Source organism: Rousettus aegyptiacus, unplaced genomic scaffold (assembly GCF_014176215.1).
Source record: "Rousettus aegyptiacus isolate mRouAeg1 unplaced genomic scaffold, mRouAeg1.p scaffold_m13_p_16, whole genome shotgun sequence".
NCBI lineage: Eukaryota > Metazoa > Chordata > Mammalia > Chiroptera > Pteropodidae > Rousettus > Rousettus aegyptiacus.
In genome coordinates this window covers 51,598,239-51,613,697 of record NW_023416291.1, presented here as the reverse complement: position 1 = coordinate 51,613,697, position 15,459 = coordinate 51,598,239, and the positions used below count along the sequence as shown (strand labels likewise).

General features: G+C 61.4%; 1 protein-coding gene across 1 annotated transcript in view; it reads right to left on the bottom strand.

The window, feature by feature from the left end:
* RFX2 (regulatory factor X2) overlaps positions 1-15,459 on the bottom strand; it is a 77,323-nt gene that overhangs the window by 6,346 nt on the left and 55,518 nt on the right. Inside the window, exons 7-15 of the mRNA XM_036233367.1 lie at positions 9,945-10,126; positions 8,995-9,114; positions 6,536-6,651; positions 5,590-5,708; positions 5,083-5,195; positions 4,613-4,767; positions 3,226-3,323; positions 2,347-2,496; positions 1,507-1,715 (exon numbers count right to left, since the gene is read on the bottom strand). Coding sequence (XP_036089260.1) covers positions 1,507-1,715; positions 2,347-2,496; positions 3,226-3,323; positions 4,613-4,767; positions 5,083-5,195; positions 5,590-5,708; positions 6,536-6,651; positions 8,995-9,114; positions 9,945-10,126 — 1,262 coding nt within the window. The remainder of the gene's footprint in view (positions 1-1,506; positions 1,716-2,346; positions 2,497-3,225; positions 3,324-4,612; positions 4,768-5,082; positions 5,196-5,589; positions 5,709-6,535; positions 6,652-8,994; positions 9,115-9,944; positions 10,127-15,459) is intronic.

Below are 15,459 nucleotides of genomic sequence, written 5' to 3'. Positions count from 1 at the left end.
TGATCCGATCCGCTGGCCACGGCTGGCCGATGGGCTGGGTCGCACACGGCCTGACAGCCTTAGAACAGCTATCGCTTTCCTGGGCTAACTGCCGCCTTAAAAAGTGCTCGGCTTTCCACGGATTTGTCACCAGCTGACAGCAGGGCTGCTCTCAGCGAGCATGGTCCCCATTTTTTGGGCCGTGTGTCTCCCGGAGCCCGGTTCTTGGCTCCCGTCTACACGGCTAGAATCGCAGCTTGGACACGGTTTTCCTTGAGAATCCTCAAGACGCTGCTCACCTGCGGTGTAGGTTCAAGTTCTTTTGGGAGGATACTGTCCTGGTTCCCAGGCCTTCACCTGGCCCGCTGCTTTCTCTGGGAAGCCTTGCTGCCTGTCTCCTGACCTTGGGGCTCTGAAATGTCACAGGGAGGCTCCTTGGGGGAGGAGCTCACTCGCAGTGCTGGAATCCTGGCGACTTCTTCGACTTGGTGCCCCCCGGTTCTGAGACAGCTTCTTGATTGTTTTTATTGTTTTCTTTCCTTCCATTTTCTCTGTCTCTTAAAAAAATTCCTATCAGCTGGATATTGAACCTTCTGGATCCTTTCATTTTTCTTCCATGAGTTCTTTTTCACATTTTTCTTTCTTTCCTTGTATTTTTCTCTCTCATGCTTACTTTCTGTGATGGTTAGTTTTATGTGTTGGCTCGGCTAGGCTATAGTACCCAGTTATTCACTCAAATGCTGCTCAGGTGTCGCATGAGGGTGTTTGTGGGGGTGGGCCACATCTATCATCCGTTGACAGTAAGTGACGATTACCATCCAGATCGTGGGTGGGCCTCATCTAATCAGCCAAATGGGCTTCGGAGCAAACCCAAGCCTTCCCTGAGGAAGTCCCACTGTGGCCACACTGTCGGCCCCCACCTGAGGGCCTCCGAGCTGCCGGGCGCTCCACGGCCTCCGAGACTGCGTCAACCACGTCCTTGAAATAATCTCTTCATATTTATTAACATATAATTAGTTCTATATTTACATATAGTCATGACTGACTATGTTTACAAATACGCTTAAAAAATATATTCCCTCGACACGCCTGACCCTTGCCCGGAGCATTCCATGGGGACACAGGGACCGCGGGGGGGACCGAGGCCAATTCCCGCCTCCTGCTTCCGCTCGGCAGTGGGTGACTGACGGCCGGACGGTTCTTCCCGTTTGGCTCGCTGCCCTAACGGACCGCCTCACGCCGTCTCCCCAACCCTTGCTCTCGTCTGCCACGTGCCATCACCCGCCCTCCTGTTCTCCTCGTCCTGGGGGCCATGCCTTGGAACCACTTCTTTAACTGACGCTCTGCGGGTGTTGCCAGGGAGCACAGGCAACACTGGCAGGGGGCCAGACGGCGACGTCTGGGCCACAGGGCCTCGGGCCGGGCCCCGGGGACCTGCCAGCAGGCCGAGGCCCGCGGGTGGGGACGGGGACGCCGAAGGCGGATGGTCCCGGAGCCTCGGCCTGGCGTGCGGCCCGGGACACCCACCTGTAGAAGGACCACTTCAGCAGGAGCTGCCGGGCGGCCTTGGGGAAGCGGGGGCTCCCCGCGTGCTGCTTCAGCGCCTGCGTGACCACGTCGTCCAGCCAGCGCGCCCACTGGTCCAGGGAGCTCTGCTGCTGCAGGGTCAGCTTGAAGTCCTGCTCCAGCCGCTGCACCACGCTCTCCTCGCACTGGCACACCCACGAGGCCTGCTCCTGAGGGAGCACGGGCGGCTCAGGCCGAGCGTCGGGCCGGTGGGACCGCCCCTCACGCCTGCCCCGACCGAGCACCCGCTGCCGGCCAGACCTCGCCAGACCTCGCGCCTCCGCGCCCTGGCCTGCTCCAGCTGCAGCCAAGGGGCGTCCGTGCCCACTTCACGGGGCGGAGACGGAAGCTGCCCCAGGCGCTAAGGACTCAAATCCAGGTTTCCTGGATCCACAGCTCGGATCCCGCCACGTCCTGCTGCAGGCTTGCTTTTGCGTGGTCACTCTTGGAACGTGTTTGCTTAGCGGATAAACTCCAGGCAGCGGCCTCCATCTGCTGACGGCCCCGCGCCCTTCTAAGCCCAGAGAAAGGGCCGTGACCATGGCAACGGGAAGGCACATGTTTGGAGAAAATGAACCAAAGCGACGGTGCCAGCTCCTGGGTGCCAGGGTGACCTGAGATCAGGAGCGACGCCCGGGCCCCTGGGGGTCCGCCCCTGAATCCGGTTCACGCGGCAGAAATGTGCGTGCTGGGTTTGCTACATGCTGCATTTTGGGGGTGCAGGTTAGGCTGGGGACACACGCGCGCTGCCCTTGCTCTGCGGCCCGGCCCCAAGCCGGGGCTGCGGCACTGGGGAGTCACCTGCACGTTGGCGAAGTCCACGCGGTTGAGGTCGCTGAGCATCTGGTTGATCTGCGAGGTGTTCTGCAGCACCGCGCGGGCTGCCTGCGCCAGGTGGTTGAGGGACGTGTAGCGCCGCAGGGTCTGGGCGAAGGCGCTGACCACGCCCACCTGCGACCAACCAAGGCCCACGCGAGAGGGTGAGCCGCCCGCGCGCCCACAGCCTTCTCACTGCTCCTTGGAGGGGGTGGCTCAGGGACCCAGCCTTCTGACCGTCTCGGGGACCCGAAGAGTGAGAGTCAGAGAAGGACACAGGTGTCGCCAACGTGTCACGTGGCATCCACAGCAGGCGCCGTGGCACGGGCGGTTAGAACTCAATCCCTTCGGCTTTTTGAAGGGTCGGTGAACGTAGGGGCTGCTGGGCACCGCGGGATGGGAACTCGTGGGCGTGGCCTGGGAATCGTGATTTTTAACGACTGCAGCGGGCAGCGTCGTCGAAACAGAGCAACCTGACTGGAGGCGGGTAGACCAGATGCCCAGAACCCAGCCTCCGCCGCGAGCGGCTGTGGCTTCTTAAGAAACACTCACGAGAATGGTTCAAAAGGACACCCTCTCTCTGGCCCACGTTAAGTCCTGATTTGTGGCCAAGACTACAGTGGCGTGGGTGAAGCCAGATCAAGTCCCCTCCCCTAACGAGCGCAGATCTGTCGTGAGCTGACCCAGGGGTGTCACGTCGGATGGCATCCTCTGCCATGCCTCTCCCTGCCAGCACCTGTCCCACGCCAACCGCATGCTCAGGGCCTCCTGAGGGGGCCACCTTCCTCGGGGCACATGGGGGCAGCCAGCTCCCTCGCGCCCAGCGGCCTGCTCCTCCGACGCAGCACAGCGCCTCGCGCTTACCTTGGTCTGGACGACCTGCTGCGGGAAGTCGCTCATGGCGTTCGTCAGCCAGCCTTCCAGGCTCTTGGCGAAGTTCCGGATGGCCTGCGTCAAGGAGCCTGGGAGAGCGGGCCGGGCATCAGCAGTGGCAAAGGCCACGCCCGCGCGCCAGGGTCAGCGCCCAGTGTGAGAGGCGGAAACGCAGTGAGAGTTACCGCGCTACCCGGCAGGCAGCGGCGGGGGGTGACAGCTGGGCCCGTCCAGACCGGTCTCTTTTCATCTGGTTCTCCCCTAGGGCGACCCTGCCCCCAGGGGACACTGGCCATGTCTGGGCCCTCTGTGGTTGTCAGAGCGGTGCTCCTGGCATCGAGCGGGTGGGGGCGCAGCCCACACAGCACCCAGGACGCCCCACAGAGAGTGACCCGGGCCCAGTGTGAGCCTGGGAAACCCTGACACCCATGCACGAAAATATAGTCCACCAACTTTCGAATGTATTTGGAGATGGCTTACAATAAGAAACAGATAATAAGACTTAAAGAAAATCTCCCCAAAGTAAAAGTAAACCTGCCCCAAACTCGGACCTTAACATGGACGTTCAGCTGCTATACCGAACAGCTGTGGGCCGGGCGGGGCCGTGGGAGTGGGCTATCCGAGCGGGTACACAGGTATCTGTGGGCCGCCTGCCAGGCGTGACCTGGTGCCCTCTGCCGTAGCTAAGGGCGAGGCCTGGCCGTCCAGCTTCCTTGCCCTTCCTCAGGTGGGGCAGGGTGGCAGGATGCTGGGAGCCCGCGGGAGAGCCTGGAAGGGAGGGGCCCGCCTGGTGGGCGCCCCCTGGTGGTGGTGGTGGGGGGCCCTGGGATGGTCCCCAGCACATCAGCAGCCGCACAGCAGCAAGAAAGCCTGTGGAACCGGCCCACGGTGCTGAAGTGCTGAAGCGCCGAGGGGTTAGGAGGGAGCTGGGCTCAGCACCGGGTTGACCCGGGGAGATGGGGAGACGGGTTAAAACCCCACCCAGACGTGCCCAGGGCTGCCAGCCACACCACAGCCCGGAGGGAAAGGGCGTCCTGGGACCTCGGCCCCATCCTCTAGAATCTCCTCTGGGCATGTCGGAGACGGGATGTCACCCGGAATCTCACAGCGCTGGGCAGTAGCCTAGGCCCTGAGCCCTGCCAGGCCCGGGCAGTGGCCGGAGGGCGGGCAGTGCTCACTGGAGCCACCCCGCCTGGGCCCTCCCTCCTTTTCTCCCTGGGCCAGTGACAAGGAAAACATGCAGGCAAGGGTGAACGTCTTCCGGGGCGCCTGAGCCGCTGCTCTCCCCGGATTCTGGGCACCCCACATCTGTACTGGCCTGACGGGGCAGCTGCGGGGCACGGGGACAGGGAGAGGCGGCGGCGAGGGGGCGGCTTACTGGGCACCGGCCGCAGCACGTCGGGGATGAGGATCTCCACCAGGGCCTGGTAGAGGATGTGGTCGCAGCTCCTCATCCACTTGAGAACGGGGTCGCATTTGCACAGAGACACCAGCTTGTCCTTTGGGAGGACGGCGGCTTCCGGGTCCTCGTCACTGCGGGGGTACGGGGGCGCAGGGTGAGTCAGTGCCCGTGCCCGCCCTGCCTCAGATTCCCCACGCGGGCCACACTGTCCCTCCCCTGTGGCTACAGCTGAGGTGACTTCTCTGGCACAGCACATGGTCACCTCTAAATCACTCACGCGAAACAAGTGAATGGCCAATGGGAATTGCAAATCAGCTGTTAGAAGTACAAAAACAGGACATATTTTTGGGGTTGGGGGAGCACCAAATCTCAGAAAGCTGACGCATTTGTCTGCGGGTCACAGCGGGGGTGCCATCGGGCCTGTCTGGGGGGGACATGGCAGGCACCTGGCTGGCAGAGAGGCGGGGCCGTCGCCGGAGGAGGCTTTAGAATTCCAGAAGGAAAGCCACAGCTTCTCGATGTAGTGGAACTGGAGGTTCATCACGACATCTAAAGTTGCCTGGGAGTGAGAACAGTCGGTTAAGCCCTGAATGCGCGAGTGACTAAGTCCACGGATCACACGTCATCAGGACATGCCGAGCAAGCAGCCGTGGCACGGGCTGCAGGTGGGGTGTCTTCTGAAATCCGGAGGCCACAGAGGGGATGGGGATGGACGGAGGGATGCCGTCCAGGGAGCTGAGATCCTATCTGCTGCTTGGCTAGAGGGACCCGGGGCCACTCCTGTCTCCTTCATATTGTCGGGGACAGCTGGGGATGGCTGAGCGTTTGGCGGTTCTGGTGCTGGGCCTGGGGGGCATGCGTGGCTCTTAGCCAGGCCCTAGGGGGCACTGCGGCCCACCGAGGCCCCATGGCCTGGGTGCAGGCTCTCCCCGGGCAGCCCTGGGGGCGGTCACCTCGCAGTGGCGCCGGTAGGCCAGCTGCAGGGCCCTGACGTCCTGGGGCAAGACGCTCTCCTGCAGCAAGGTGCTGCCCAGGTCTGGTGCTGGGAACTCCGGGAAGACGTGGGAGACATCTGGGGAGGACAGAAGCAGCGCTGTCGGCCCACCTGCAGCAGGCCCGCGCGCACGAGGCCGGCGGGGGGCCCGTGTGCTGGGGGGCGCCGGCCCGCAGTGCCGGTGACTGCTCGCCAGCCCCGGGGCGGCGTCCTGGCCTCCCTGAGCAGTCACACAGCTTCGGGAAGCTTCGGTTCCCTCAGGTGCAGAATGGGGACAGCACCGTCACCCCCCCACCCCCGGCAACATGAAATACGCTGAGAGACAAAGTACTGAACCCAGGCCGGTGACATAGTGAGCTCTCATCACCCTGGCGTGAGGGCAGCGCGTCCGGGGACAAGGCTGGCCCTGTGGTGACTTTCTGGGCCTGACGATCTCTCCAGAAGACTCAACACAGGAGAGCTCCATCCAGGCTCAGGCAGTACCCCGAAAGTACACCAAGGCCACTCACGTCTCAGCGCGTGCATGCTTATGACACCTATCTCCGCGAGAGACCCAGTTTTAGGGGTCCCAAGCACCCCAAATGTTCCAGGTAACTGAGGAAATGAACCCAGGAGGGCAGCCGAATCCTGCTGCTGCCCCAGAGCCAGCAGGTTTTAAAACAGGGCATCTGGGCGTCTCTCTGATGGGCATTTTATTTTACTTATTTTTCTGATTTTCTCTTAATATATTAATTTTGGGGGCATATGCTGATCATTCTAAAACCTCAGGGAGGCCACAAAGAAGGCTTAGCTAGAAGACTGTCGAAGCGCCCTTTGGACGCTGCTGGTGCTGAAGCCCACAGGCACCAGGCGCCCGAGGGGGCCCGAGCTTTCGCAGCGCCCGGCGGGGGGCGCTGACCGCTCACCTATGTATTGCTGGTGGTGCTGGCTCTGGGCGGCCATGGCCTGCTCCGGCGTGCTGTGCAGGCTGCTGTGCGAGCCACTGTCCCCAAGGCTGTCTGTCTTTTGGGCAGGCCGGTACCTAGGCAGGGGACATATGGAGCATCATGAGGCCCCAGCAACACCGCCCAGAAGGGGCCCAAGGAGCAGAGGGCTGAGCAGCATGGAGTTTGGAGTGTGTGTGTGTGTCTGTGTGTGTGTAATTTTTAAGTAATTGTGGTCAAAATACACATAAACACTCATCGTTTTAGCCATTGTTCAGCACGTGGCTCAGTGACATTAAACACACTCACATCGCTGAGCCGCCGTCCCCACTGTCCACCTCCAGAACTTCCCCATCTTCCCAAACTGACCCTCTGTCCCCATCACACGCTCACGGCCCTCCCGTCCCCCAGCCCCTGGCCCCACCATCTGCTTCCTGTCTCTGTGGATCTGCCTCCCCTGGGGACCCCCCGTGAGTGGGGGCGCACAGTGTGGGTCCTTCTGTGCCTGGCTCCTTTCACTCGGCACAGTGTCCTCGAGGTCCATGCACGTTGTCACACGTGTCGGAATGTCCTTCCTCCTGAGGCCGGACCCTATCCCATTGTGTGTGCAGACCACACTTCGCTTATCCGTTCATCTGCCATCGGACGCTCGGTTGCTTATATGTGTGTGTATAAATATTCTAATACTCCTCCCTTAGAAGATAAGTGAACTTCTTCACATAGAATCACAAATATCTTACTATTCCTTGGTCTTGGAGGACATTCTGAGACTGTCCTTTTGCCCTGAGCCAGAAAGCAGTGGACAGCCTGTGTGGGCAGCAAATCGAGGACCATTAACAGGGAAGGGTTTCCTGGGGCGCCTGGTCCCTCCGAACCCAGACGGACGCTGGGAGTTGGCAGGTGGGTGGGAAGGGCAGGGCGGGGGTCCTGGCCAGAACTGGGGTGCTTTTCTTTGTGGACAGCCAGGCTGGCTCTGAGGAGGGAGAAACGCCGCTGAGGCATGTGTGTGCCACCCGACTCGGGGGCGGTTCCAGGTGCACACAGCACAGGCTGTCGCCATGAGACACGCGGCTCCTAAAACGGCACACTGGCTGGGACACGGAGCCGCAGGAGTCCGCGAGGGCCAAAACCGGGCAGCGGGAAGCCGTGGAGTCCATGTCTGCCGATGGTGAGGGTGGAGGGCACTGTCGGTTCCATTCCGACGTGTTGGCTCTGGAGAATGTTTCAGAGACTCTCTTCTGTGACCTCCAAATCCCATGATTGGCTACGCGATCGGGAGTCTCTGAGACACTTCAGAGCAGCTGAAATGGGGTTCTGAGTCACGCAGCCTGGCCGAGGCGTGAAGGTGCCATGCAGGGGTGAAGGAGGCATGGTCCCTGCCCCGGAGCAGCCTGGACTCTGGAGAGGGGGCCTGGGACACTGGGAGGCTGCTAGGGAGGTGGCATTCTAGTGGGAACCTGAACCAGGGTAAACTGGCTGTCTGTTGAGGGCCAGTTCTGCTGCTTGTTTTGTAAATAAAGTTTTATTGGCACATGGCCACACCCATTCGTTTATAAATCATCCGTGGTGGCCCTTATGCTACAACTGCAGAACCTCTGGCCTGCAAAGCCCCAGATATTTGCTCTCTGGCCCTTTACAGAGAAGTTTCCAGAACCCTGTCTTAAAAGATTGAGTAAAATGTCAGGAAAAAGCAGCAACTTAAATCTACAGGCTTCTTTCTCCTGGCTTCTTGGGGTATTTCCAGTGTTCTGTCTCTTTTTTTTCCTAGTAGTTGAAAAATTAAAGGTCTGCGATACTAACTCTATGACATTCTGGAAAAGGCAAAACTACGGGGGTGATAAAAAGATCAGGGGTTCTCAGGGGTAGGGGGGAAGGAGGGATGAATCGTGGGGGGCAAAGAAGATTCTTAGGGCAGTGAAAGCACTCCGTGTGACGCATGTGATGGACACGTGTCATTGCGCATGTGTCCAAACCCACAGGGTGCAGGGCACCAGGACGAACCCCGTGGAAACCATGGACTCGGGGGCATGACGGCGTGTCCAGTGGAAACCAGTGCGCCGCCCTGGGGGGTCGACGGTGGGGCAGGCTGGGCACGTGTGTGAGCAGGGGCATACGGGACGTCTCCGCACTTGTCGCTCCATTTTGTCGTGACTTAAAACTGCTCTAAATAGCATTTTAAAAAGAGAAGGCTCTGGAAGCCCTGCCAGCGGGGGGAGGTTGCAGCCTCAGCCCTGAGTCCTGCTGGCCTCCCTTCACGCCCCTGGAGGTGAATGCCTTGCCCCGCCGGAGCCGAGGCGGTTAGGGGCTCATTTTCCCGCCGTGTGATGGAAGTCCCCTCGTATGGGTGCATTTACTGTTTGACAAGCACCCCGCTGCGTTCCCCCTAGTGGAACCCAGGTCCCATGCCCCTCCTCAGGCCGGCCCCGGCCCTGGTCACCCACCTCGGCTTCTGATGCACGGGCTGCTGCCGCATGGCCATGTACTGGGTGTCCTCCTGTAGCCGGTTCAGGGGCGAGTCTGGCTTCAGACGGATCCCGTAGTAGTGGTACTTGGAGTTGCCCCTGGAAAGCAAGCGTCTGGGGTCGGCGCTCTGTGGACGTCCCGCCGGACGGGAGGCGCTGTCCTGGCCTGCACCTTGGGCCCTGCGGTTCAGTGTCGCCCAGATTGTGGGGGACATGCCCACAGGCTGTTCCGTGGCCAGAGAGGTTTAGGAAATTCTTGCCCTCTCAGAGGCCCCCCTCTTGCATTTTGGTACAATAAAGGCTCTGAGGAGTCCTGCAGTGAGAAACCCAGTTCCGTGTCTGGGTTCTGCATGATGGTGTCTGTCAGAGATCGAAGGCGGCGGGGGCCGGGACGCCAGCGTCTGAGCATGCCTGAGTGCACCCTGACCCCCACTTCCGCGTGACGTCCCCGAGCACAGGCACCGAGCCTGGCCAGCCGCAGGTCACAGCCATGTGCGTGCTGGCCACCTGCTCTGAATACGGTACGGCCATTTTTTTCTGCTGAGAGGGGTGTTCGCGTTATTGCCTGGGGTACGTTTATGGCACATGACATTCCCCGGCTGCTGTAGGCCAAGGGCAGGCCATGGCGGGCTGGTCCAGGCATAGCAAAACGCATCACGAAATGACAAATCCACCTCTCCCAGATAACCCAGAGGCAGCTACTGAAAAAACCTGTTATAGAAAATTTCGAACAAGGAGAGAGAGCTGAAGAGAACCCGCATCTGCCGTTGGCAGCAGAGAACCAGACCACAGCCTACGGCCCGCCCTGGCCAGTCCGGGGCAACTCCAAGTTCACCCAGAGGCGCGCCAGTCAGGACGTGTGGGCAGGCACGTCCTCCGAGGGCTGGATTTCTGCGTGAGCGCGGAGGGAGGACGCGCCCCCCACCCACCTGGTGCCCAGCCGCCGCGTCCGCAGGCCCATGAACACCGAGCGGATCAGCTTCCCAAAGGAGGCGGCATTCACGGGGTCCAGCTTGTGCTCCTGGCAGTGCCGAAGGTAGTGGTTGTAAAGAGAGCTTCGGGGGAGACTGACGCCTTCAGCGGTCTCGTAATTGTCTAACAGCCACTGGAGCTGGAGAAAGAAAGACACGTTTCCATTTGTCAAAACCCCCCAAAACGCCAAGAGGCTCGCGCGGACTCACTTAGAGGGGCGCGTGCTTTCCTCCACTAAGTGACGAGGAAATTCAAGGCCACTGTCACTGATTTGGGTTCAAGAGATTCTGGGCATGTTACTTAATCGCTTCTTTTCGCCTGCTTCTTTATTCCTTCAATTTCCAGCCTGGTCTTCAGGCTCCTTAGCTTAACTGCAGGATTGAGACCTCACAGAATCTGTCTTCATAATCATCTAAACAAACACCCACACGCCCTGCACGCCGTGGAGACACCAAATGTCACCCAAACCTACGGAATGGAGATCAGTTCTGATGGCAAGAGGAGGAGGAAGATTCGTGAAAACTCGCAGCCTGCGAGCTCTGTGGTTGAAGACGGAGACGAACCAGACGAACCGCCGCCTCCTGCAGCCCCGGCAGAGCAGAGCACAGCACAGGTGGAAACCAGGCAAGAGGCTGACGTTCAGGGCTTTGTGCTCAGGCTAAGGCCGGGAAAAGCATCGAAAGCCGACGCCGCTGTCCCCAGAGGTTGGCATCACGTCGGGAGGGCCGGGCGGTCCCCACAGAGAGCCGAGCCCCAACACGGGCAGCAACGCGGGCCAGATGATGGCCCGACTCCTGGGAACCCGGAGTGCAGTGCCCCAAAGGCTGCGCTGGGTTGTCTTCCGCCCCGCTGTGTGAGCACACGTGGCCGTGGCCTTACGCACACTTGGGCTCCGGGGACAGGCAGGAGCCCTGTGCACAGGGGCCGGCCTGGGGCGGAACCTGGAGGCAGGATGCAGGATCCTCGAGGGGGGCAGTGGTCCCGTCGGAGCCGCCGTTCCCGTCCAGAGCCCCTGCTGGCCCCGGCCCCTCTGCTGGGCTCCTGCGCGTCCTCGTGACCTCCGTACCCTCCCAGACCCAGAGGAGGTGTCTCCTCTGGGACAGCAGCACCCCCCAACACAGCCTGTACCCCACCGCACTCCCGGCCACGTCTTAGCCCCACACAGACTTAGCACGCAAGCTGGACGTTGGCCTGTGTCTCGCTTTTGAAAAATGGTTTTATCATGGAAAGGTTTAGCGAGCAGAGGCAGCCAGGACCTCCTGCCTTGACAGCCATCAGCCGGGCCCGTTTCATTTCGTTTAAGCCCCGCATGTCCTGGGCCATTTTAAAATGAACCCCTGAGGGTCCTTCATTCCACCCCTTGGGCAGAGTGACAGGGGGGTCTCTGTGACCATCCACTGTGCAGGGGCGGGTGCCGGGTGTGCAGCCACCGAGTAGCCCCAGGGTGGGGATGGCTCTCACTAATAGGGCCATGAGAGTCCATGACAACAGGGAGACAGGAAGGAGGCCGTGAGGTGACGGAGCGGGGAGGGGGCAGCTGCCGAGGGCAGAGGGCTCCCCACGAGGTGGGCCCGGGGTCATGGGAAACAAGAAAGGCCCCTGCAAAGAGACCCGTCTTCTTCAGTTGTCCCTTTGGGAAAAGAACATCGCACTTTTTACTTCCCGTCAAGTTGTTCAGAACTTTCCTTTTCAAACGTCCTTTAAACGTGCTTCTCACCACGACGCGGGCGGTGGGGGGGGAGGGGCATGGCACCTCCCCTGCCCCTCCCAGGTCCGCTCTGGCTCAGGAAGCCTCAGGAGCGATCCCCTCCGCCCTCCCTTGTCCCTGGCCTCCCTCTCCACACGTGCACCCCCAGGATCTTAGAAGCCTCAAGAAACACTGACCAGAGAAGATGGGGTCTTGAAGAGCGAAAGGACCCCAGCATGTGGGTGCAGAAGCTGGAGGCTTCTCTTCTCTCTGCCCCCCGAGGCCAGGGAGCCCAGGGTACCGCTTCTGAGGGACCCCTCCGTGGCCAGCACCCAGCCCACGGGTCGACGCGACGTGTATTAAAAGAAGGATTTGGGGAAGACGGTTCCTCTCCCCCAGCCCCACGCTATTTAAATTAAAAGTAGACTCTCTGGGTGATTTTGCTGCGTTGGCGTCCAGCTACCATGACATCGAGGAGGCGCGGCCACCTTCCTCCTCAGCAGAGGTGACAGCAGAGGGACCCGGCACCTCCGCAGCCTCCCACAGAATAAGTGGTTACGTGTCCTCTTTTGCATCGAGGACTTACCGGGGAGGGAGAGTGATCTGAGTGACAGATGAGGAAGCGTGAAGAAGCTGAGGAGGGAGCCGCTGGTGGAGGGCGCAGCCCGCGCCCAGGCCCTGGGCAGGACGGAGCCTGGCGTGTGGGGGGAGGGGGGGACAGCGAGGAGGCCGTGTGGCTGGGGCAGAGTGTGGGGGCGGGGGCCATGCGGGTCATTTCCCCGACTGGCTTCTACCAGGAGGGCAAGGCGGGCCCTGGGGGCTTCTGAGCAGAGAGGTGCTGGACCCGCCTTGGGTCCTAGTAAGAACAGTGGCCTGGAGGCTGAGGGCTGGCTCGTAGGTGGCCTGGACAGTCCACAGGAAAGTTGGGGGCAGGGTGGCCATGGTGGAGGTGGGAGGACTGGCCTGAGCCTGAGCTGCTCTGGAGGTGGCGGGGGAGGGGTGGGCAGCACGGGAGGCGGGAAGCGAAGGTGAGCAGGGGAGGGGGCGGGGTGCCAGGGCCCGGCCCTGGACGCTCCAGCGCGGACTTGGGGAGGGGTCCAGGCAGTGATGCCCTTGAGGACATGGCCCGTCCCTCCAGAAGCCGGGTGGGGTGGGCCACTGCAGAAGCAGCAGCCCGGCCAAGGCCACGGCTAGAGGCACTTGCCGCGTTCATGGGGACTGGCTACAGGACACGGGACCTATCCCAACAAGCTGCCCCTCCAGCTGTGCCCCAGCCTGGCCGACAGGCGACAGCTTTGTCATGACACCAGCCTGTGGTTGGCCACCACTGAAGGATCAGAGATCTCTGACAGTTCGTGTTTCTTGGTTAAAATGTCATATAATCTAAATACGGTTCATCTAGAAGCAGGGCCCTCTCCCGGGGTTGGACATAATGGGAGTTTATTTTAGTAGACAGCGGCCACCTCCCTGCGACAGTGATGCGGTGAGCGCGCTGTAGGGTCCCGGAGCCAGCAGGGGTCACGCGGGGAGCTTCTCCAGCTGGCGTCTGGGGACAGCAGGGCGGCAGCCCGAGGGGAGCCGGGGTTCCCCCGGTGCCCGTGTCTGCTCTCCTGCCCGTGGCTGAGGACCTTGACCGAGGCTTGCCCAGGCAGGCACGACAGTGGCTGCCCCAAGTGGAGGCGGCAGCGACACCCCAATGGGGGAAGGCGATGTCACCCCAGCGCCACCTTCTTCGCCTCCTCCCTCTCAAGCAACCATCCCTGGCTTTCATGCCGCCGAATCAGGCCGTCCCCGTTTTAGAGATGGCTCAAGGCCCAGCACCTCCTGCTGGGTTCTCGCTTCAGGCTAGAAGCTTCCTTCGACCCTGCACGCCCACTTCTGGCCCCAAGGGCATCATGAGGAGCTCGGGGGACCCAGCATTGGCTGGCTCTGGAAGGCGCCGGCCAGCCTTCCTGGGCTCTGGGCACCATGCCACACGCGCAGGCCCAGACAGCACGCGGAGGGACCCAGCTCCGCGGAGACAGCAGCGGTTCCGAGCCGGCCTCCCCGCCACATTCCCGCCGCGTCCCGGGCGCACCGGGGTTTGCTCTGGGGTTTGCTCGCGCACCCGCCGAGCTCCTGTGCTCCAGTCCAAACTCCCTGGAATGAGTTCTTGTTTTGTCCCTGTGCTCAGCACAGTCCCGGTGCTGGGGGGGACACTGTGACTGGGGCCTGAGAAGCCACCAGGAGAACGAGCCCTCGGGGCATCTCGCAGCCAGGCTCGTCTGTCCCAGGGCTGAGCTAGCAAAGCAGCTGGGACTGTGGCCAGTGCCCCTGGAGAGTAGCGCGACCTCAGCTGCAGGCAGCTCCGGTGACAACTGTCACGAGTAAGTGTAGCCAGCCAGCCAGAGGTCCAGCCAGCCAGTTGAAACCGTGGCAAGTGTCAGCGGGACACACTGGCCATCTGTGCGGCGGGTCACACACTTCGTCCACCCCCTCTCTCTGGCCCGCGCGTCTGCAGGACCGGCTGCAGGCGGGCTGCACCCTGCTGCGGCGTCTGCTCTCTAGAAAGATCCTCCTTCTGTTCCCTTGGATTCCAAATCGCCGGCCCAGCTCCTGTTCCTCACAGCTCCTGATGGCAGGAGGCGACTCAACCACAGGTCGCCAGGGAGAAAATGGACGCAGAAGTTTTCCCACTAGGAAAGCCATGGGTGCGAGCGGCCCGCGAGCCCCCAGGAAGGCCAGGCGCGTCCCCGTTGACATGTTACGGTGCGCTGGACACCCGCGCTGCCTGCCTCTCTCGCTTCTCCCCGGGGTGGCCTCGCGCGGAGCCCGCAGGCCGCGCCACGGTCAAGCCTGTCTGTTGACAGCCGGAGAATGCCTGTCCCCAAACAGACTGCCATTCTGCTGGCTTTAGGACCGGGTGCACTGTGAGTTTGGGACTTCCAGGGGGAGGGGTCTTCCATCCAAGCACTCCCAGAAGGTTTTCCCTCCCCAGGTGTGCCTACTGGGCGACGACGTCATCCAGGGCGGCCACAGCCCGCGAGCCTGGGGGGCCCTAAGCAGGGTCTGATGCAGTTTTGCTTTTTTCCTTCCAGACATCTGGCTTGAGGCTGCTGTTCCTTCCAGTGACTGGCCTCTGAGGCTGGGGAGCACGGGGCCCTCGTCACGTGTGCCCGGAGCGGCCCGCCGTGCCTGAGCCGGCCCGTAAACCCAGAGGCTCCGGGCCTTTCCCCAGTGGGGCTCCTGCCCCTGAACCGCTGTCTTCTGAGCCACGCCTCGCTTTGAACGTCAAACAGTAACGGGAGTCTCGTCGGGGCGGCAGGGTTGTGACTGAGAGGGCCTTCGTTTTCTTCGATCCTTTAATTCTCAAGAGAATGGGATTTGGGGTCAAGGCCCAAGCTGAGCTCTTGAGCAGCGCGGTCCAGCGTCCGCGGCCCGTCCTACATTCCAATTGCCAGTCGCAGGCCCATTTCGTTACGCGTTAAGCTCAACGGAGAGTGTTTGGAAGGGAGGGATGTGAAGAGACCTCAGCTGTCCTCTCAGCTGACCCTTAGCCGGTCACCTCCTCCGGCCCTGTCCTGGCTCACCAAGCTGCCCACCTCCTGGTGCAGGACCAGGATCGCGGCTTCCCCGGGAGGCAAGCGAAGGACACAGATCGCGCACGGCCTGAGTCGGCAGGAACGAGTTGCTTTGCGCTTTTCTCAAGTTACCCTTTCTTTCCCCAAAATGCTGATCACAGGAAACTTAGCTAAGAACTTTTACGACATCCCCGATCCTGCGTCATCTTTCGGTAGCGTTACTTA